Source organism: Takifugu rubripes, chromosome 11 (genome assembly GCF_901000725.2).
Source record: "Takifugu rubripes chromosome 11, fTakRub1.2, whole genome shotgun sequence".
In the NCBI taxonomy this organism is placed as follows: Eukaryota; Metazoa; Chordata; class Actinopteri; order Tetraodontiformes; family Tetraodontidae; genus Takifugu; species Takifugu rubripes.
In genome coordinates, this window is record NC_042295.1 from 7,277,437 (window position 1) to 7,300,354 (window position 22,918).

The following is a 22,918-nucleotide window of genomic DNA, read 5'->3' on the forward strand; positions in this document are numbered from 1 at the left end:
ACTGGGGCCTAAACATCAGTAGTGCACAGTGTCTGCAGGTCACCTAAAGATGGGAGTAGCACATCTTGATTTTGCTGCAGTAAAACAAAAAGGTTGTCAGCTTGTGTTCAACAACACAATCAGATCGACAAAACAAAATTTAGCATCTCCTGTAAAGAATCAGAGCAGCATTGAGGATACAAACTGGCAAAGATCTCACAGAAACTGTCTCCATGAACACCCGTGGAAGGAGTCATCAGAGCGCACAAAACAACACAAATATGCTGCAAGATAACCAGATGTGACTTTGGCCTTAAATGAGTGGAAAGGCTTACATTCAGTTTGGAAAAATACGATGGAGAGTATTTAGATATCTGCAAATGATGTTACAAAATTTCTTTCTACTAGTAACAAGACAGGCAACACACACACGCACAAACATGCACACACACACAGACACACACACACAATTTTGAGGTAAATGTTGAGTCAACGAGGCACGTTTCGAAACAACTGCCCATGCCCTTCGCAACAAACCATGTCCACAAGCCGCATTTGACTTTGACTGACGTACTAATGGGTCTCCCCTTTCTTCGTGTTTCAAGGCCACATCCTCTCAGCTGTTCAGTGACAGCAAGAAGGAAACAATCAGAGTGATAAAGGCCAACATGGCAGCTTTGAAAATGCTGGTTTTCTGAGTTTTGTGAGTCACATTTCCCATCCGATCTCATGTGCCAACATTAAAAGAAAATTATTCTTGCACTTTTCTAAATGAAAAAAAAACACAGCAGATTAAATTTACAAACTCTTAAGATCCAGTGGTACAAATATAGACTTTCTACTTTCTAGAGGAGGATCAGTTAGTGTGTGATTCCCTGCAACTCTCATTTGTGTGTGCGTCTCCAAAGCATCGCTCTGTATTCTGTGAATGCTGTCACAGTTGTGTCTCCCTGTCTATGATGTTGTCGGAGGTCTGTTGTGAATGATCCAAGTTAGAAATCACAAAATCGTCCTTCCTGAGCGCCTCCAGCTCTGCGCCTCTGTTGGCCAGAGCTCCATGAATTCCGTTCCTCTCCTCCTTCTTTAACTGATGACTGAGCAGAATGAAACCTGGGATGCAAATGATGAAGGAGATGGTCCGCAGGCTGAGGGTCAGACCCAGATATGCCACCCTAGCAGTGGAAGACGAGAAGAAATGATTGATATTAGTCAGAATCAGCAATTTTAGGATCCCAAAAGAATTCCAACAGGCAGCTATATTATGAGCTGTGCTACAACCTGTACGCTGTTGTGTTGTAGATCCTACAAGCTCCAATGCCCCCACACCTCTTTTGACCCCATTTTAGACACGTGGTGTCGATGATCGCTCCAAAGTAGATAGGCGCTGGGATCCCCGCTGTGTCCCAATACATAACCACCAAATGATTTTCTCCCAAAATGACACATGACAGAATCTGCTTAACTGATCAGAAACATGCTTTAGAATTACAAGATACGCTCACCAAGAGTGCGAGTTGCTAGAGCATGGAAACCCAGTGCCAAAGATTTCAACTCTGGTTTGATGCACCTGCGTGTAGAAAAACAAAAGGTCTTTTTTTCAGGTAAATTCAAATTAAAAACAGTTATAGTTCACTGAACTCTGCAACATCCTTTGTGCTAACTTTAAAATGGGAATGTGTTGGCTAGAGCTCCCGCAATGCACATGATTAACAAGAGGTGCCTGTGGCTGCACACAAGTGCCAGTGTAGAAAGTTCATCCCTTTGTGTTCACCACACTTGGCTGCAATTGTTGATTTCCAGATCATAGACCAGGTCCTTCTTTCTTCCTAAATTCAATGAATCACTGAAACATTTTATTTTTGCAAGTACTAACCTTGGACTAAAATAGGGCTGTTCTTTAATTAGGCATTTTAGAAAGTAAATTATCTCATACTTACGTAAAACTAATATTGTCAAATGTTCATTCACACTGTAACCCCTGACCTCATTCTGTTCTTATACAGAGCTTAAAAGAGACAGTAGCTGGCTTTAGTGGGTGCAGTGCATTCCCGCAGGAGCATCTGACATGGCTTTAGGAGATCTCGCACGTGCGCTCATGAGTTTATCGTCACACTTAATGTATTCATGCACGCAGATCATTTGTAACACTATCAAATTAACTGCAGATTGTGTGTTATGAGAGTATATGTATCAGTATATAAAATAGAGGAAAATAAAATGAGTGGTGCAAAGGCACACTTTGTGGATGCAGGTCTACTGTCACAATCTTCAAATATTAAACATTACTTTCTTTTAGAGTACAATAACCTATTATCCCTTGCTCGTTTGCTGTGGTGATAGACAGGCTGGCTGATGATGTCAGACAGGACTCTCCACCGATTGTAACATTGGGATCTGTGGTGAAAGCAGGGGGAGGTGGAGGAAAATATGGTCAGGTGACCTGGAAAGGAGAGCATTGAAGGAAGACAGAATACATGTGTGAAGGAGAGAATGGGATTGATAAAAGAGAATGAAGCTGAAGGCAGAATGAAGGCAAAGGTGCACAAGCTGGTGAGACCAGAGCTGCCGTCTGCTCTAAAGACACTGGCAAGCAAAGCTGGAGGTGGCAGAGACGAAGATGTTGAGGTTCTCTTTGGTAGGAATGAGTACATGAAAAGGACAGCTCATGTTTGACGCTGTGCAGACATTTGAAGACGATCATTTTATTCAATATTTTTGAAACAATTGTTAATGTGACCTGATGAGGATCATGTAGCCTGGTGTTCCTCCAAGGGAGATGATGAAGGACGTGATGACTGAGAGAGCCAGGAAGTAGGGGAACATCCTGTCACAGTCGTCAGTGTGATGGCACTGACCTGTGCTGGCCGTAAAGTTGCCAGCAGCACCGATGCAGCTACAGTTAGAGAATACCTTGGAGACATGGTGGGGCACAGACAAATCAGACAAAAGGATAAAGATGCATGCAAACAAATGATTCAGTTTCTTTATTTCCAGGACACAATAGTGGGAACTCACAGTGTTTTTTCCTGAGCCTGCAGAGCTGGTGCAGCCAGCGAGACAGGGGGAAACATAAGTGATGCCGTTGTCTCCACAGATGGGGTCCCAGTCACTCGCTGAGCAGAAGCAGTCTGAGTTACAGCCCGTGAACACCGAGTGTTTGTCATATGATATTGTTTCCATGCTGGAATGGAGCGAGCAAAGTATGAATTACTGTCATCAATTCATAATCATAATTTTCAGAGCTGCAGCATCAAGTTAGTGATGTAAAAATTGCAGCCTTTCATTTAAAATGATACAGTTGAGCGTTGTGTGACAGGATTTATGAAAGGTAATTCTTTTCTATACTGTTGGGGCCTTAGTCCAAAACAGAACTCCCTGTAAAACTCCCTGTAAAGGTATAGAATGTATAGGTCACAGAGCTCCCCGGGATGGCTCACCTGTTGTATGAAACTGTCACCCCTGCTACCTTAGCATTGTCACAGCTCATTGCAAAGAAGATGAGTGACAGGAAGTAACCGATTAAGGATGTTCCAAAAGCAAACTTTGCTGCCTCCATTATGTTCAGTTTCATCTTCTTCATCAGGAGACCTCCAGAAAATATTCCCAGTGCCACAGCGGGAATGTTGATCACACCTCACGTGGAGAGAACAGAGGGCCTTGTAATTGATATTACACCAGCTGCTTTTAAGCCTTTATTTGACGTCACTGTGCAGAGATAATCTTTTATCTGCTACATGTCATTAGTGCTGTGTGCTGATAGTAGATTCTCTTTTAAATGCAGCCAGCTTTGTGGGAGCCTGTATGTCTCTTGATGAGATCACATGCAAGCGGCTGCTTTTATCTCTTCAACTTCAAAAGATATTTCATTCAATATTCAGTTTTATTCACTAACAGTCAGTCACTGCCAATCCAGTACCTCCACTGTCACTGCTGCAGAAGCCTTTTCTTATTCAGGACAGAAATAACCTGCTCAGCTATAAACAAGCTTATCAGCATTATCAGCTAGAATTAATGGAGATGTATTTAAGTGTTTTTCTTACTTACACTAATTAAATGACTTAATTTGACCCAGAGCAGAAAAGCCTTTACTGCATATGTTATGGCCTGAGTTTCACAGGCGGGATGAACAATTAGTCTGACAAAGAAATGATATTTATGGCTCTTTAAACATACCCATCAGAAAATTGGCCTTCGAGGCCGACTGCCTGAAGTGCTGCTCAATGTACTTGGGCTTGTAGGTAACCATGCCGATAAGAGAGTTCAGCTGGATGATGGTCACACACAAGTAGATCAGATACACTTGGTGACCCAGCAGAGTCCTCAGGGTTGGAAGGAACTCTGAAGAAAGAGGCGTAGTGTGAAGCTTCTGTGACCACACAGCAGACATCCATCCATCCACCCACCCATCCACTCATCCATTTTTCCATCCATCTACTCATCAATACATCCATTGGTCCATCCATCCACCCATCCATCCTCCCACCTTTGGCCATCTCAATGAAACTACTGTCTTCTTCAGGATAATTGTTCTTCAGCAGAGGTGTCTCTTTTCTTTTCTCCTCAGCTGTGCTCTTCTCTGGGTCCTTCAGCAAAGAACGAGGCAGGAACCAAAATGGGATGGCAGACAGCAGGGTAATGACCCCAGCTATGAGGTAACCTAGCCACCATGCCCCCACCCATCGAGCATCTGCAGGGGTGATGGTGATGCTGTCTACATTGGAGGAACAGGTTCGTGTAAGTGCAGGTGTGTTCTCAGCTTCATTAAAACAGGATTAAACAGAGATTTGGAGGATGTCAGTATGAGTCCCTTGCGGGAAAACATGTTTATGATTGAGGCAGTGCACTCAACTATAGTGTACTAGACTTTGTTTTTGTTCTCATATTTTTACTTTGTTATCTTTGATCTCCCAGTGCTGCACTCTATTGGATTATTCCTTATCTGTCTGTGTCCTGCATTCATCCCACTGCAGCTCCTTCATTAGCCAATTGATGCTAATCTCACAGCTGTGCTGAGTCCTCTAAATATTCTGCTTCAGGTAACATCTTGCACCGGGTTTATGAAAGGCACACGAATATTTGAAAACCAGCCAACATATCACTGTGATTAAAACATAGATTTTGTGATTGACAAGATAGAAAACACAGTCCAAGTTTCATTTAATTGATAATGAATAGATCCTTGTAAACGACAGCAGCTCCCATTTTCTCCTCCATCTCCACCTTTAAAAATAGGCAACAAAGACTCCTCAAACACATTCTACTAGTGAACACGACACAGTGATATCATTCACAACAACTACATTCACAACAGCTAATGGCTGGATAAAGCATCAAATAATAGAATTCATTTCAGCATCTAGCATTCAAATATGTTTGTAAGAATCGTGTTTAAACGTACCCATTGACACAAATCCAATGTCCACATAGATTTTGGCACAAAGGGAGCCCAACAGGTAGCCAAAAACAGGGCCAACCACTGAAATGGTCTGCACACAGCCTATGTTTGAATAATCCAAAGTGAAGGATAATAATTTCAGTTTTATTCTCATGAGAAAATGGGGATAACATTATGCATGAATGTAATCTCCACATTGGGACAGTAATGAGCTATATGACTTCTCTGTCATGATTTTGTTTTTACTCTATGCAGTTTTGCCGGCAGTCATGCAGTCATAATGTGCTGTTATTGGTACATTATTGTTTTAGAAAATAACGGTTGCTTGAATATTAATGTCTTCCTCAGTAAGAGAGTTTTCTTACCAACATACAGTGCTGCATTTTCCTCAGTAGCAAAATCATCAATATAAGAGATGCCGAGTGGCTGAACAGGCGTCTCTCCGATTCCTCGCAAAACATTTCCCAACAGCACATAAATCCACATGGACAAGTTGGACTCTCCTTCACAGCCTGAGAAACAGTGTGATTCTGTAAATTTTGTTCCTTTCTGTGTGTACGTGATGGCTTTATCTAATCTCTCACCTCTGACTGGCCCATCAGGCAGTTTTCCACTTTGGGTCAAGTCTGCTGGTGAACCCACTGGACAAGGAGCTTGGTTCTGTGTCGAGTTCTCCCCCCGCCGCACAGATGTTTCAAATTCATAACTGTACACAAAATAGAACAGTCATTCCAAATATACTCATCCTCCTCCTCCTAGAATTAGATGATGCCAAAATGAAATGACATATAAATGTTACTCACCGCCCAGTAATGAAGTGAGGCAGAGCAATGATGAAGGTGCCGATGGACATCAGCACACAACCTACTCCAATGATCTTAGGCCGATGCAGCTTGGCTCCAAAGTAACTGACAAACGCAATCACCAACAGATTTCCTAGGAAAAAAACATAAGCACAAACACTTTAAGATGTTCAGAGATTCATTTTAAAGCTAATGTTAAACATTTCTCTTTTGTGGTTTTGTGTATCCTACAACACTGTTACAAACATAATAACTGTCTTAGAAGTATTATAAAAAGCTAGACGGTAATAACTTAGTTGGTTTTCTATTGTTTCTGAAAAAGGAAAAGTTGAAACTTGGTACATATATCCCGAGAAGGGATATATGAAGGGTTAAAGACAATTACTCGTACTATAATTCACTGGAAAATGTATCAACACAATATAAAATAAAACATAATAATGATAAATAAAAATACATACCTATATAGAGGTCAGGATATGTAAATATGGTTGTTATGTACAGCTCTAATTAAAAAGGCAAAGAATGTTATGTTCGCGATGAGGTAACTATGAATATACTTATAATATATAATATAAAAGCCTTGAGCCATTATTTGAGCCATTATTTGAGATATGATAATATATCACGGCTAATTCATGTTATTACGTGTATTTTCGTAAAAGATTACAACAGCTACTTTTTCAATCTTTTCAATCTCTTGTTCATTCTGGTATTATTCCGTCTTGCTTTTCTTTCCTTGTCAGGTGCGATTTCTTTATCAAAGTTACCCTGGCAACGAAACATCCTGTTGCCTAGGCCACACGAGACTTGAGAGGTGGTGAGATGAAGGCTAATCAGCTCTGAGGGTGTTCTGAAGATCTCGTCGTCACATTTTCCCCACAGTTGAATTACAGCAGGTTGCACATGCAGCCTTATAACAACCGAGTAATAAAGACTGATGAGTGTGAGGAAATCTAGTTCGACTCACACTTCTATGGGGGGCTTTTCTATTATTTACACCCTGCAAGAAACCCTTTAAGTGTTATCTAGATTCAAATAGTTAACGGAGCTATTTTGCCATAACTGTACTAAAAGCTACTTCCAGTGAACAGCGCACTAACATGGTTTAATTAGTATCAAATTTAATTTAAAACTACATACCTGATTGTGACATGGGGTGCTTTCAGGTGAACTTGCACTTGTGAACAAAGCAAATGTGTATTAACAGAAGTGCATTCGCTTTGTTCACAAGTGCAAATTGACCTGAAAACACCCCATGTCAGCCCATCAGGCCTTTGCAACCAGTTCTTGCTTCCTGTGAATAAATATCCCAATCACTCACCCCACTTAATAAAAACACACATAAACACATAAAAACACATCACATATGAGCTCAAATATTTTTAGCAACAGCTGAAGGGTTTGTGAGTTGGTAGCTGATTTACCATGAGAGCTATTAAAGCCACGGTTATCATGGTTTGGAGATGAGATTAAATGAATGGTGTGAAGAAAATTTTAGGATTTCTAGAGTCCTGTTGTCTCCAGCATAAAGGTAGTTTAGGGCCTGTTATGAGCTGCTAGACACTGACTCAAGTGTGTATACACACAGACACATCTGATCTGCTCTATTTGGAATTCTGCTGAAATCTATATCTGTAAGTTGAATACTTCTTTGACTCATTCATCTCTCTTCATCATTGATTAAAAGAGAAGGAAGACCAGAATACAGGAACCACAAAAAGATTTAAAAAAAGTGATGAGCAGGTCTACTCACCTATCTCAAAGCTTCCGTCAATGACACCTATTAGGTAACTGGGGATGTCGAAGCGCCTCTCCAGCTGAGTTATTGTGCTCTTCATGTAGCTCCCAGACAGCGCCTTGGCAAAATAGGCAAAGGACAAAGCCACCAGAAACATCTGGGAGAAGATGGAAAAAATGTAATGATTTTACTGTAACTATGCAGAGAAACATTTAAACTGGCAACAACTGAGAGCCACAATTCTTCTGTTCACCACTGAGTTATTGAATCTAATTAAAAACATATTTTTGGTGTGGATAAATAAGACTTTGTTGGAAATATCAGAAATCAGTAGAAAATGTCTCAAAATATATTTCATTTGTCACTATTTCACTATAATGCCACATAGCAAATATGTAAGTAAATAAAAACCCTCACTCTATTGGCCTCAGTGTTTTCTTTTTAATCTTGCTTTTGATAAAATATTTGATAAATCATTTTATCTCTGGATATTTGATGCAAAGGGATGATAAAATGAGAAAAAAATATAAAAGAACATATTAGAATTATCTGGAGGTCTCCTGTGTTACTGGTTGCTTTTATCAGATTGATTTATCTGATTTAAGTGCACACAACAGTTTCACTACTTAATAACACTGCTTTATTAGTAAATGTATTAATTTTTATCAAGAAATATGGTCATAACAAGTTAAATGTAATAGTTTTTCTTAAGATACCTTTAGATTTAGAAAAAACAAACTTTGAAACAAGCTTCATTTACTGTTGTTTAAAATGACACCACCAGTTAAGAAATCACTTCCTCTACAGTCACATGATCATCATATGATCACCAGATTTTTTTTTCCCATGTGTCACTCTGGGAGTCACTACATTAATGCAAGAATGGAGCCAAGTAGAGTTGAGGTGTTTCTGCATTCATCATTGTGCAAATTTATTCCATAAAAATAAATCCTTTGTGATGAAAGTGAATATTAAAGTTGCCACGGTGATGAGGCACATGACCCCAGGATGGAGACTTGTGTTCTACCCAACCCTGTCGACAGCATCTTTGCCCCTCCTCACTTAAATTGCATAGGGGGTAATATGCTCTATGACTTTCCTTCTGTTGTTAATTGTTTTCCACAACTTGCTTCAGTTCTGTTCATCTGCATGTGATACGTGCAACATTACACAAAGACTCTTTTTTTCCAAAGACTCAGAAGTGTGTAATTGATTGAAAGGTCGCAGCTAAAATCAGCCCAAACATGGCGCCCTGGGATTATGGTGCATTTCAGCAACATGTGAGAGAGAAACTGTTCTGAATCAGAAAAAAAAGCCAGTTCAGCATTCCCTGGAGCGATTTCTTTGAACCAGGGGTGACAGAGCAGACCTAAACATGTTCTCTGTTGGAGTGTGTTGTTGCTGCGTCACCCTAGACTGTCAAAGAAAATTCTTAAGACAACTTTTTAAATGACAATTTTGCTGACAACAAAAGTAACGTAGATGTCATTCATTTCTTAGGATTTCCCTTGTTCAGTCATAATATTTGTAATGACAAGAGAATTTTTTAAATGGATGTCTGAGATCATTTTAAAAGGTTAAGAAATGAAGGAGAATAACAGAGAGAAGTATTTAATCAGAGAATACTTCCCTCTGTTATTCAGTATTGAATGGATTTTTCTTGTATTGCTAACTTCTAAAAAACAAAGTCAAAGGTTTTTTTTCCCACCAAAAGGGTATATAGAGGGATAGAAACATTTTAATGGTGTGACATTATTCATGGTTTTAAGTGTGAGCATTACAGTGAAAAGGGTGCATCAATTATTTTAATTTGATTAAATTGGGTTCAGCTGACATTAACAAAGTTAAATGGGAAAATTGTGGGTCACAGTGAACATAAGTACTGTAGATCCTAACACAGGGACAAATCATCTGACCTTTGCTCACGAGTTGTTTCCGGGAAAATAAAAGCATAATAGCCTCTGAAGCCTCTGACATTTATGCACATATAGAAAGTGTTCATGTCTGAGGAGGTTAAGATTAATGTAGGGCATTACAGAAGACCTTAACGAAGTGGTACATTTAAACAGCAACATATCTAAAGCGCCAAACATGCACATATCTGATTGTGAGTAAAGCTCTTTGCTGTGGTCTCCTTATTAATCTCCCCTGTATTTACATCGCCTAAAATGTGTCACACTTTTTAATTTGCAAATGTCAGCAAAATGGCACACAATGCTCTCTGTGCTCACACGTTGTCATAAATATAAAGGTGGAACAGCAGAAAGGGTTTGAGCCGAAATGGCTCATGCATGGGAACCAAACAACTGAGAAGAATGAGATGTGAGAAGAATTAAAAGTATGTCTGGTCTCCAGTCTGTATTATTATAAGCTGCTTGAACTCCATTGTCTTACAACACTTTCATGTGAAGAAAAGCAACAGGGCGTGAGATATCAAGACCTCTGAGCTAAACATTCTTTCAGAAATTAAGTAACTTTCATGTTTTTTTACTTTAAACTATGTGAACAGTTTCTTTTAAGTTTGAGAGTGGGTGAAACAGAAACCTGTTTATAACATCATGGTTTGTCATGTTTAATGTTTGATGTCAATAGCTAATTAATATAGCGTTGAGTTCTTGAACGATGCATGGTAATTCATTGGAACATTAATCCCTGATTTAGTTTGTGTTAATTTGCCTAGAAAACCTGTTCCAAGATGAAAAGTGGAGGTAAAGTGACATAAATAACATTTTAATTACATAAACAACATTTTCAGTTGAGATTACGACTGAGGCATGCATGTGATCCTCTCTGCATGTGTCCAAGCTCCCAGAATTTAAGTACTATTTAATTATTATATTACTGTTCATGATAATATCAACATCAGGTTAGTTATGTTCTCCCTTCTGGTCACTTTATGTCACTTTGTATATATTCCACCTCCATCACCTGCCTCAGTACACTTATATTCCACATCTGCGTCTGACTTTTCCACCCCTTCCCTTCTGTATAAAAGTCTATGATGGGGTTTCCTGGTATGAAATCATTTTAGTTACCCCAGCAATGATGTGAATGTGCTGGAAGGTGTTTTTGATCACACCGCGGTGAGGTTTTGTCTCATCCTGTCTTATTTTCAAACGTAACTCTCCTCTCAACTCAGGCCAATCACTCTTCCCTCATGCGTCACCTGCCTGATTGTCCTCTATGATTCCTGATTGTTTCCACCTGTTCCTCTTTTTTCTCAGGCGTACATATAGTCTCTGTCTCCCTTGTCCTGTGCTGGTGTGTGTTGTCCTGCTGTGCACTCCAGCATGGCCTTGCTTAAACAACAGCTGAGACTGTTCACTCTGGAGTTTTCTAATGCCTTTTTGCCTCAAGAGTCAATTTTGTTTGCATCCAAACCTGGTCTGGCATTTGTTTTGAATTGCTCTTTGAGAGTTACATTAATTGTGATCCTAAGAAGTTTTAAAAGCAGGCAGACCATCCTTTGACTAAAAACTTGCTTTAACTTGACTCATTTAGGCTGATAAATCTAAATGTGGGGTAGGACACTTTCACATGCCTTGTTTTAATGCAAATGGTTATGAGGACAGGATCATTCTTGCCAACAAAAATTGTTACTTGGGCCTGTAGTCAGTGGTCCGTCTCCACACAGAGAAGAATGGGCACATAATTGTATGGTTTGTGTACCTTCAGGCTGGTGCAAGGACTGGAGCGTGGCTCTCTGGCTGTGGCATCACTGCGTCCATTCCACTGCATGCATTCTTGCTTAGCAGCCATCTTCCAGAAGTGTCTTTGTTTGTTTTCAACCAAAGAGTCTCCCACACAATTCAATTTCTTGGTACTGACGCGATCAACCCTGAAAATAGATAATTCAAGCATGTGACCCACTTCCTGTCCTCCAAATAACAACATAAGAGAAATTTGCACTTTGCATGCAAACAACAAAATATGTGTTGTTTCATTTCCAAGATATCTTTGGGTTTTAATCCCAAATGAAGTCACAGGTGACACACACACTTTTCCAGAACAGGGGGCTTTTTATTCCTCATTATTTTATTATATTTTGAGCTGCCATATCAGAACCTCTGAGCTAAACATTCCCACATATCACAGCTACAGTTTATTGTGCTGCTCAACCATGTGATCGTATAAAATGAGGCAGAAACCTGGCTTGTTAAGTGTGGTGGAAGCATGTAATGTTAGAGGGAACGTGGAAGCTGACTCTAAAGCTTTACAGTTTACTTTCTTCCTGTCTGATTTTCTCTTATTTCACAAATTGAATCCAATGTGTAACAGCACATATATTCAGCTTCAATTCAACAAATAAACTTTTGTCAGAGATGATTGTGACCCAAACTGATTTTACTTCTGCCTCATTTTTCCATCCCCCATTGATATTTTATCCATAATTCCTCATGCTGATCTTGTAACTTGATATAATGCCATTTCCTCATCCCCTCTATCCATTTCCAGTAGTCATGTGAAGCCCTCAATGGAGCTGCCGCGTGGGACCAGTTAGTGTTTGGTACAATAAAGAGCATTGTCACAGGTTCGCAGGTTGCATGATCACAACTATATTTTTCTGTGATGACGAATAGAGCAGAGGTTTAGGTTTAAGCCCCAGGTTTGACCTACTTTGAGGGAATTAGACTTGTAGCGGCTTAAGATGAGAATGGAGCAGCATTTCACCAAACCACTGCATTTTCTTACTTGGAAAGTTTGAGCTCTGTTTAAACAGCAAGGAAATAAATAGACTATCCTCACTTTTTTTGTCTATGATGATGCAACAGCTTTACCTTCAGTGGGTTCACACCCTCTTACACTTTTCACTGTTTCTAGTATTGAACCTTCATGACAAAATAATCATCAATCTGCACTCAGTACCTCATGAGGGCAGCCCAAACACAGAACATTACAAAATAATGCAAATTTATATCAAGTAAAATCTCCTGGGTGACAGAGTCATGACAAGGCTGCACAGAATTCCTCCCAGCCTGGGAGTCTTTCACTATTCTGCCTTTGGTGTGTCCTTCTCCAACATTGGTCCTTAAAGCCCAATTCTGGTTGGAGATCCAGCTGTAAGAAGATTCCTGGTTGAGCAAAACCTCACTCATATAAGAATGATGGAGACTGCTAATCTCTATAAATGAAGCAGATCCTTTTCTAGCCTTGTCCAGATGTGTCTCTGAGCTCTTCTTTGACACTTCTTTGGAGCTCATGAATCGTATTTTTAATCCCAAGATATGCACTATGAGCTGTAAGGTCTTATGTAGACAAATGCCTAAAAAATCAGGTCTAATCCATTTAATTAAACACAGACAGACTCTGAACAGACAAAAACGAACAAATGAAATGGACAGTACCTGAATGACCGACAAGAGTGTGGCAGCAAAGCCTCTCACCTCTTACGTTCATGTGATATTTCTGTTTATCTTTTTTTATTAATTTGCAAAATTAAAATGTAAGTACGTGTTTGTTTGTTTGTATATATACAAAGAAGCAAAAATCTATTGCACTGAGCACCTTCTAGTTTCCCTCAATTGTTTTCGTACCTAAACAAACTTTAATTCCAAACTTAATGCACAGCAACATTCTGTAGAAGGGGTAAACTAAACAGCAGGGTCCAGTGGGAGCATGTGCAAGGGTAAAATGTTGAAGCAACACAACCTTCTCACCACTCAGATCCTCTTAAGGCTAAAAATGATTGGCCACATCCCACATCACTGGACCTCAGCGGCCAGCTGTGCACCTTGGTACCTGAATAGCAGTGAGCCAGACATGGCTGTTGGTATTGTTACTTCTTCCACCTCACTTCCATGACATCTGAAAGCAGTAAATACAGTCGCACAACTAACCTGAGAACCAAGTGGCTCACACACAATTTGATGTCCAGCTCAAAGCTGACACAAAGTTTTGGTTTTGGGGGTAAGGGGTGATCCAGGTGATACTGCAGGAAAAACAAATTCTGTGAATGTATTTCACCTTTGCATATTGGCATTTTACTGCCTTTCAACAGCTGGAAATCTATCCTAGTGTTCACCTGTCGACATGTCACAATGTTATGTCCAATAAAAGCACATTCAGGTGGGAACTTACTCTGTTTGCAGTTGCTCTCTGAGTCCATCACTGATTAGAAGCAATCCGTGAGTAAATAACAACAACAAATAGCAACCCTGGCCCAGTTCTAGGTGAATGTTGTTGGCCACCTGGGTGCCCTGTGTAGCAGGTGTCTTACTTCTTAGGTTACAGCCTAACTAAAAACCTTCACTTTAGAGCAGGGCATTGATTATCTGGTGCATGAGAAGAAGTGCGATATATCCAGATAATATGAAAAATAATAAATAAATCGCAGTTGACTGCGACATCCTTGACTCATGACTCAGCTCACAATGGTGATTTGTCGGGAATAAGCCCGTCTCATAACTCACTTGGCCCGCCGCGCAGTTGCTGGAGCCGCAGCGAGTCCGTCGGAAAACCTCAGGTCAGACTTCTCACATGGGTGGGAAACGTGGAGAGGCTTCGATCGTCGTTGTAAAATCTCTGAGACAGTGCAACACAGATAATTTCCAGCAGGTATCTCCCAGACACGCAATCCCAAGTTAAACGGGGAGGAGGTTCATCATCACGTCCACAATAGAGCGCCGCATGGGAGCTGTGACGTAGCTGAAGTGAGTCTCTTCTCCTGGGTCGAACTGGAGTGAATATCTCTCTCTCTCTCTCTCTCTCTCTCTCTCTCTCTCTCTCTCTCTCTCTCTCTCTCTATATAATAAGATGCGGTTCCAAAAATACCCTGGGAACCTAACCTTAACAATTCAGCTTTAGCTTATATGTGCAATCAAAATCAAGAGATTTCTTTAAAATTAACAGGTTTAAATTGTAATTAAAATGTAATACGTGCAACTTTATGATTTTGCAGAACTGTGCATGTCTCTCTGATAACCTGGTTTAATAGGAATATAAAACCCAAAATTATAGACCAGGTTGGAGCCTTCAAGTCAGAAAATCGAGATGTGTATAGGAGCCCAGCAGGAGTTACAGAGGTCCATCCAGCCAACAAAAGGTCCTGCTCCCAGAAACTTAAAAAGACTCTGAACATGCGCAGCATGTGGCCAGCTGGTATGTATCTGCGTATTTTCCATCTGTCTCTCCTACCTTTAAATAATCCACCCTGTATTAAAAACCCAGTCATCCATCCTGAATGCCTTCAGGCCAGTGGCACTCACACCTAATATTATTTATTAGTTCTCTGCCACCATAGTTAAATTTCTCATTTTTTTTAGGAAACAAAGACTGAACAGGGATTGTATTAAAAGAAATGAAACCATGTGATGCCACAACGTTACACAATATTAGAAGAATTGAAAAATATGAACTTTTAAGACCTTTGTGCACTCTGTCCTTAAATATGTGATGTACTGTAAATCCTTTAGTGCCAACTGCAATGATATCACGATACAAGAAATATAATTAATTACAAGGCAACAAGGAGCTGCTCAAGGACATTAGTTTCTTCTGTCTGCATTGACTGATATCTATCTAATTTCCAATTCCAGTTAAAATATTCCAGTGACAAAATTCCCCATTTGCGTCACACTCAAAATATCTTATTTTAGGGCAGAAAGGATTTATAACGGTCATGCCCCCATGGTGCAAACAAAAGACAAAAGCATCTGGAAAGAAGCTGCTCCCACAGCTGAGAGCTGAGGACTAATAACTGACACATTTAGCATGTTTTTACTATTGCTGTGGTGATAATTACTCCGAATAGGTCATCATAACCTTATAGTGTTGCACACACTTTATGTTTATTAATTTGTACTATGAAACATCAGAGTAAAAAGGTCAATTGAGATATAGGTTAGAAGTGAATGATGAGGAGAGAAATCATCAATAGCCACGTTTAGTAACAGATTATGTTTTAGTGTGAAGTTATGAGCATTTACAATCATGATTAAATCATTGGATGATTATTGGGTGTCCAGCTCTATAGCCATAAATTAAGAACCTATATTGGTGCATGATTTAAGCAATTTTAAGACCAAGTGCTTAAAGATAACATTTTCAGTAAAATGTCTCAGCATAAATTAGTTGGAAAATTTCCTGCAGATCCATTCATGTTTCAGTGGTGATAATTGGTCTATCAACCTGCATGGAATCTATCCTTTAAAGAAGATATCCTTTACACAGATGGGTTGATGGTTGATGTCACACTAATAGTATTGAAGCACTAATATGGAAAACATCCCAGCTACTAAGAGCACTCCACATGCTTGCAAAAAAATTGAGTGATGTAAAACTATCAATTATATCAAATTAAATAAGGGAAATAAAAAGATTAAGTCATTATGTAAAAGAACAGGACAGACATGTGTGTAGCATTTTACAATGTTATTATTCAACAATATTCACATTACAACATCAACACTGCTCGGCTAGTGACGGGCTCTAATATTCCCGATATATTGTATAGTTTTGTCATATATGTATGTGTGTGTATATATATATATATATATATAGAGGCACTTCCAGAAAAATCTGACAATAGAGAAGCTACAGTATTGTGTCTAAATTACAAAACAGTAAAAATAAATATTTTTTTTCTAAAAGGTTTTGTTATAATATACTTCTGAATATGTACATTTTATACCTATGTATATATATTTATACAAAGTCAAACAATATTTAGAAATAAAACTTGATATATTTCATTTGAACAAATACTGGTGAATCAAATTATCCATCCTGTAATATTGCTACATGTGTTAAGTGCAAGATATATAGAGAACAAAAACAAGAGTGCGAAGTGCCTGCTATAGTTCATAAAAATCATAACATTATTGTTTGTCTCACTTTAATAAAGGTATTTTAAAAACATTCCTTTTGGTTTCCTGATAACTAAAACAGAGAGATGTCACTTTCAGCATTTAGAAATAACATCCACATACATATGAAACCTGTGAAAATGCTATGGCACATAAACATAACCACCATTGTAAAATAGCTGAAACAACAAACAGTACCAAAAGGATACTTTTAGATATTTGGTTGAAAGCGGCTACAGGAAGTACTGTGGCTCCAGTCTGAGAACAGGATGTTTGGTTAGTTCCTTTGTGGGTTTTGATGTGTTGGTCCACCCTAACTTCACCTCCAACTCAAAATATTTGTGTATAAAATGTGATGTTGTTGTTTGAAGTGCAGGTGCATTTTTTACAGTATGTATGCCTCATATGTTGCGGTGATCTCTTTGCATTAGTGCACAGTACAAGGACCAGTCTGGTTCAATAAAGTGTAAATAAGCGCACAGGAAGATTAGTTTGAGGCTTGATGTTCCTTACAATTGGACATTCTGTATCTGTGAAGGAAGATCAACAGTACCAGACAGACTTCTCACACAGCCACGGTGATAAGGATGATGGGATGTGGAGGACATAGACGGAAAAATGATTATCTGGTCTGGTTTTGAAATTTTAGCCCACATTTTAGGTGTGATTTCGCTAAGGGTTCACTATGTGTTCATTTCACATGCATTTGAGGCTTTATTTGACTAAAGCTTAGGCATATTTTGAGTTGAATCCCTGGTGACAGTTGCGAAACCTTCCATAACTGTATGCAATAATCGATCCATTCTCGCATTTGCAAATCAAAACAAAGACATAATTTCTTTGGTTTGAAACACTTTTGAGTGTGTGCAAAGTCCATTTTGATAAACAATATTCAATATACTGATAGTATAGTGTTATATACCCTGTATTTTTCTTGTCATGAAATTCATTTCTACCCCCCTGTTCTAATCCATTGGTAATCGACATAAACAGCACTCTGGTCTTGATAAATATTCACAGATATACCTAATATTTTCCCAGACCAATGAAGGTAAATCCTAGTCCGTTGACAACTTTGATTTTGCATTTTTGGAAGTTTTGTTAAAATTTAGTGAGGTCATTAGAGAAAGACACATACATGTATTTTAAATTAGAAGAAACCCTCATATCTGTTAATGAAAATAACCTCTATCTAAATACTGTTGTTCATTTTACGTCATCCAACTCACACATGACAGTTACCTACATTTTTGTGATATTCCCAGGCACCCAAGAGTGAACCCACAGCTCTCATAAGTATTGGTAATTGTTGAAAAAATGATTAGCCTCAGCTGCTCTATGGGGGCCACGGACCAAACCGTGGTATGATTTGAGTGGTATTTTAATACACTGGTTAGGAGGTGGTTTTAAAATCCACCATTTCATGTATATAGCTATACTTTTCTTGCAAACCTTTTTTTGTTGCTTAGCAACCATAGCTCCTTTCATTATGGGCTTTTTGTCCAGAGTGGCCTGTCTGATTTACATCAGTGCATTAGTATTTGCAAGACCTAACTTAATTTACAAATGTTAAGTTTCATTATTGATTAGCTGCAACTAATGATGGCAGACTGAACACCTATTACGACGCAGGTCCTGGCTTTGGTCACTGCAACATTTGGTAAATAAGCAGTCAAGGGCTTTGTGCTGCACTGTTAAGTCCCCATTTGCACAATGAGTATTTGATAACAGTGCAATGGATACAGCTGAGGATTGAGAAAGGAGTTTTGATCAAGGAAATGAGGTCACAGTGGAGAATGCTCAGCTGGTTAAAAACACCCCCACACACAGACTGGTTTTATGGATTCCTCATTCTGTTTTTCTACTAATAGATTTTTGTTTCCCTTTGATCATCTCCAGCAATGAACTGTACTTGACCCTAAACCACAGACTGCTCCTGCCACTCACAGATCATTTTTGGCTTTTTATATATGACACGTTTGCTGTGATTAAAGAGGGGATTGTATTTAATTATTAAAGGAGTTATGCAGCTTTGCTGGATCATTGCAATTACTAAGCTAAAGCAATGTTCTTAATCAACACTGCTCAAAGGTTTTTGAGATCTAGTGATTCACTTCATGATTCCGATTCTCAGTTAATTTCTTTAGTTTAATGGAATTCTCTTAGATGCTTTAAAAAATAGGTTCTATTTTACTATTTTACTTGTATATCAAAGGGCTCTTCTCATTTTGACATTAACTACCTGCATAAAATAGATTAAATCATAAAATTAAGACGTAATAAGCAACAAAATCTCCGGACGTCTTGCTTTTCTGGTGCTAGATTCAGTTAGATCATACACTGTATCTCTCTGTACAACTTGTCAAGGGCCAGGCTGAAGAGTGTCACATGATTATCAATCTGACTTAATTGGCTCATCTTCAAAGAGTTCCATCTCATGGGAATCTTTTGAGATGTGAGTAGAAAAGAGTGTGAGATCCTTCTGATTAATCAAAAACAGTCACAGTAACCTGCTTCTTTCTTTCTTTCCCTTCCCTTTTTAAAAATATTAAACTTAAGCTTCATTAGACTGATTACCTCAAAGAATATTTAATATATTAGCTCTCAATTAGAGCTCATTCAACAGATAATAAAACAATTTCATTAGGGTGAGAACCCCTGAAGATGGGTCAACCAAGGCTACTACAAGGCTATCACTGCATCTGACTGGTATACTAAATTTGATTCATCATTAGACATTGATGTTATAGTGACTCTGTTTTGGGAGCCTTATGAGGACTTTTAACCTAGAAAATGGCAATGATCTTTTACAGGTTTAAGGATTTTCTTCAAGCTATGACGTTTTATAGATCTCATTAAGGGTAATTATAAACCACATTCCAATGTGTCCTACATTACTTTCTAAATATTTGGTCAGCAAAAATGCCATAAATATCTGAAGAGAACTAGTCTCTATCTACTTGCATGTATGTTTTAAGATTCTCAGTGGTCGTGCTATAACACTGGGCAAATGGGGATTGTAAGAATGTAACCAGAAATTTTCTAAACAGCTTTAATCACTTCTCAAACAGTATAAAAGGGCAAGTGCTACACTGCTCGGGTTTTTTCTCTACAGTAGGTGTGTCAGATTGACGTAACATGAACAAAACTTTATTTTTACGTCTTTGTTATGTTGCTTGAGTGAGATTAAAGCTTTTAGATCAACAGGGTTCCTTGTTATCCTTCCTATTTGTTGCAAAAATGGATTGTGCTAGACCATTGTGAGCTGTGTGTATGCGAAGCTTGTAAAAGTGTTTTGTCTGCACAATGAACCACATCTTGGTCTATTATTTTTTATCCCTCATAGCTCTTGCTCTCTTTCTCTCTGAAATTCCCCACAGCTTAACCTCAGTGGACACAGCTTTTTCCCTGGCTTTTATGTCATTGTCTTGTTGCTCATCCTGAACCTGACCAGAAGCTCCGTACAGTGTTTCCAAAATGGTTGTGTGAGAGAAGTGTGCATGATGGTTTCTTACTAACTGGTGGAGCGAATTAGTCTGGTGGGCCCACAGTGCAGGATGGTGTGGGCAGATCCTGGCAAAAACAAACGCTAAGATGCCAACTCAGCTGCGGTCACCCTCCTCCTCATCCTTCTTACTCTAGTTCACACTCACTTCATCTTTCATGCACTGCATTATCTCTGTCTTCACACCTAGTGTTTGTTAGGCACATTTTACCACAAATATCATCTACAGTGTCGTGTCGAAGTGATGTGCTGGCTACTCTATCAAGTGTGTGGATATAATCACTTTTAGACAATGTTCAAACTCTTGGTTTAAGCTAATTTCAAGCCTCGTTTTCCCCTGAAGTGTCCGTTTGTGAAGGTAACTCCTCTGCCTCTAATGCTGGCATCATCTCCCCCTCATCCACTCCTTCAGCAAAATCCTCCTCTTTACTTGCTTGGTCCTCCTCCTCCTCTTCATGAATGGCTGTGATTGGATCAATGCAGTTCTGTTCCTCTTTCTGCTCTTCTTCCTGAACCTCTGAAACAAGGACCCTTTTCCACATCTCATGGTTTTCCAGAAGGTGCTGTGTGATCTGGCAAAAGACTTTCCTCCTGCTCAGCTTTACGATTTCTCTTCTCTCTGTGAGATTAATTTTTTAAAAAGTCAAGAGTGAGACAAACAGAAAAAACTACTACATATAAAACAAAGCTTATATACAGTAATTTAAGTGAGGCAGGACTCCATCAACGCAGAATTGTAATTTCTACTATTATGGTACTTTGACTTTTGTTTAGCGAAAAAAAGCTAAAAACTTCTACGACCCTACAAGATAAAATTATCTCAAACATACAAAGCTACAGGTGACGCATTCTCTTAATATTAAGAAAAATAAAACAAGTTAAAATTAAAGTGGCCTGCAGCAAATGTTTGGGCTCTCTGCATGGTTAGTATTTAGTAGCACTGCCTTTGGCAAGTATCATGCTTTTTTAACCAGCTAAGTGTGCTCCAGTTCTTGTTTGAGGGATATTCGTCCCTTCTTCCATTCAAAAGTCTCCCAGCTCTGTGGGATTGTTGGGTCATCTAGCAAGATCTGATCCTTTTTTTTTTTTTAAATCCTCAAGGATTTTAAGTTTAATCATTATCAAGTTGTAGAAGCCATCTTCTCTTGAATTTCAGCTTTTTTCTACAGATGCTTTTTTGTTTTCTTCATTCTTTCTTCCCTGTGCCAATGGCTCCCATACAATCCTGAAGCACGACTGATTCTCCCACAAGCATAACACTTTTCTTCTCCAAACATACCTTTGGAGATTGCAGCTAATGAATCCCATTTTAACCTTGTTGGTCCACAGGACTTCCTCAGTCTGTCTTTGTCTGGATGACCTTCTGTAACACTGAACGTTGTGGTCAGGATATAAAAAAAATGGTCTTTTGATGGAAGGCCATGTTTGTGCAGGGATTGCAGAGGAGTTGAACAGCATTTCACAGCAAGCCTGACAAAACTTCCTAGAGGTGTTCTACCTATCTTATTATTATTATTTCTCTGATTTGTTTCTCAGTCTTCCAGAACTTCTTGTGACCACCATTGTTCCTGTTGATGGCCGTTTCCAAATTACACTCTCCACTTAGGAAATCTGTACCTGAATACACTTTTCTATCTCCTCAAAGCCACTCCTGCTTTGTGGGCATCCATCCATCAGTGTGCATGGCTGCAGATTGTTGGGACAAGGTTAGATGGCCTTGAGTATTGATAAAGCTTAGAGAATTCGATCCCCTGACCTTTCCTATTGACGTTGAAAAACAAGCCTTGACCTCCTGCTGAAAAGGAGTGTTTGAAATTCACCGTCACCAGGGCTGCCTGTACCTTTGCATGCCTCTGTGTTATGATGATACACACTATAACAGCTCAGATCTTCTCAAGTCTATGGCGCTCTCACCCACTCTCTAGATAATATTGGCATGGATTTTTGTTTTGTTTAAACAATCAGTAAATTTTCATCGTATAGTCGGAAATACAACAACATACTGCAGGTGCCAGAACCCGAAGATGTGCCGTAATCTGCCATGTCCTCTTCTCCCTCTTGAATATCTGCTCCTTCTTTTGCTTCCGTCTCCTCCTCAGGCGAATCCACCCAACATCCTGGCATAAGAGCGGCAGAATCGTACGAAGAGCACAGGGGTCCCACTATGTGAGTGATGAATGATTCCTGCAGTTTGGCCAGCTGAGGAGCAGAGCGGTCCATGAATGGGCTGATGGGAAGGCCCAAACTTGCTTCTTCATCACCCTAGAAAGGTAACATCAGTTAGATTTGAACCATTCTGTGACAATTTCTGAAACCAGAGGAGACAGAGAAGTTAGTGAAACTCCAGACCTGTCTTAAAGACATAAAGTCCTGGATGTCTTCAACTTTCCTCCTCCTTAACCCAGGAAAAACTGAGGTCATGGTGTTTGGTCCTGAACCTCTCAGGGATAGATTAGATCATATGATCACTCTAGATGGTATCTCATTAACATCTAGTCTCTCTGTGAGAAATCTAGGAGTAACTTTTGATCAAAATCTCTCCTTCAACTCACACATTAAATTAGTCTCTAGAAGTGCCTTTTTTCACCTGAGAAACATCACAAAGATTAGGAAGCTACTGACGCGGCATGATGCTGAAAATTCATGCTTTTGTTACTTCCAGGCTGGACTATTGTAATACTTTATTATCAG

General features: G+C 39.2%; 2 protein-coding genes across 6 annotated transcripts in view; both read right to left on the minus strand.

Annotated features, from left to right (window-relative positions):
- Positions 1 to 271: 271 nt before the first annotated feature.
- LOC101065902 (solute carrier organic anion transporter family member 1C1-like) lies at positions 272 to 14,591 on the minus strand. 3 transcript variants are annotated; one of them, XM_029843848.1, is made up of 16 exons: positions 14,329 to 14,591; positions 13,756 to 13,847; positions 11,588 to 11,756; positions 7,934 to 8,075; positions 6,178 to 6,310; positions 5,959 to 6,080; positions 5,740 to 5,886; positions 5,378 to 5,476; positions 4,463 to 4,690; positions 4,153 to 4,317; positions 3,417 to 3,612; positions 2,995 to 3,160; positions 2,717 to 2,889; positions 1,482 to 1,546; positions 1,258 to 1,375; positions 272 to 1,151 (listed from the first exon to the last, which is right to left on the minus strand). In XM_029843848.1, exons 3-16 carry the CDS (start codon positions 11,675 to 11,677, stop codon positions 914 to 916), a joined length of 2,082 nt encoding a protein of 693 aa, XP_029699708.1. In that variant the 5' UTR covers positions 11,678 to 11,756; positions 13,756 to 13,847; positions 14,329 to 14,591; the 3' UTR covers positions 272 to 913. The 3 variants fall into 3 exon arrangements, with proteins under 3 accessions (XP_029699708.1, XP_011606763.1, XP_029699709.1); XM_011608461.2 differs by lacking the exon at positions 13,756 to 13,847; XM_029843849.1 differs by lacking the exons at positions 11,588 to 11,756; positions 13,756 to 13,847; positions 14,329 to 14,591 and adding an exon at positions 7,321 to 7,474 and having other exon boundaries at positions 7,934 to 8,062.
- Positions 14,592 to 15,799: 1,208 nt separating this feature from the next.
- The window catches only part of LOC101065673 (cGMP-inhibited 3',5'-cyclic phosphodiesterase A-like), a 43,520-nt gene continuing 36,401 nt past the window's right edge, over positions 15,800 to 22,918 (minus strand). For all 3 annotated transcript variants that reach the window (XM_011608458.2, XM_011608457.2, XM_029844001.1), the window contains 2 exons: positions 22,231 to 22,489; positions 15,800 to 20,846 (listed from right to left, as the gene is read on the minus strand). In XM_011608458.2, coding sequence (XP_011606760.1) covers positions 20,548 to 20,846; positions 22,231 to 22,489 — 558 coding nt within the window. In that variant the 3' untranslated portion in view covers positions 15,800 to 20,547. The remainder of the gene's footprint in view (positions 20,847 to 22,230; positions 22,490 to 22,918) is intronic.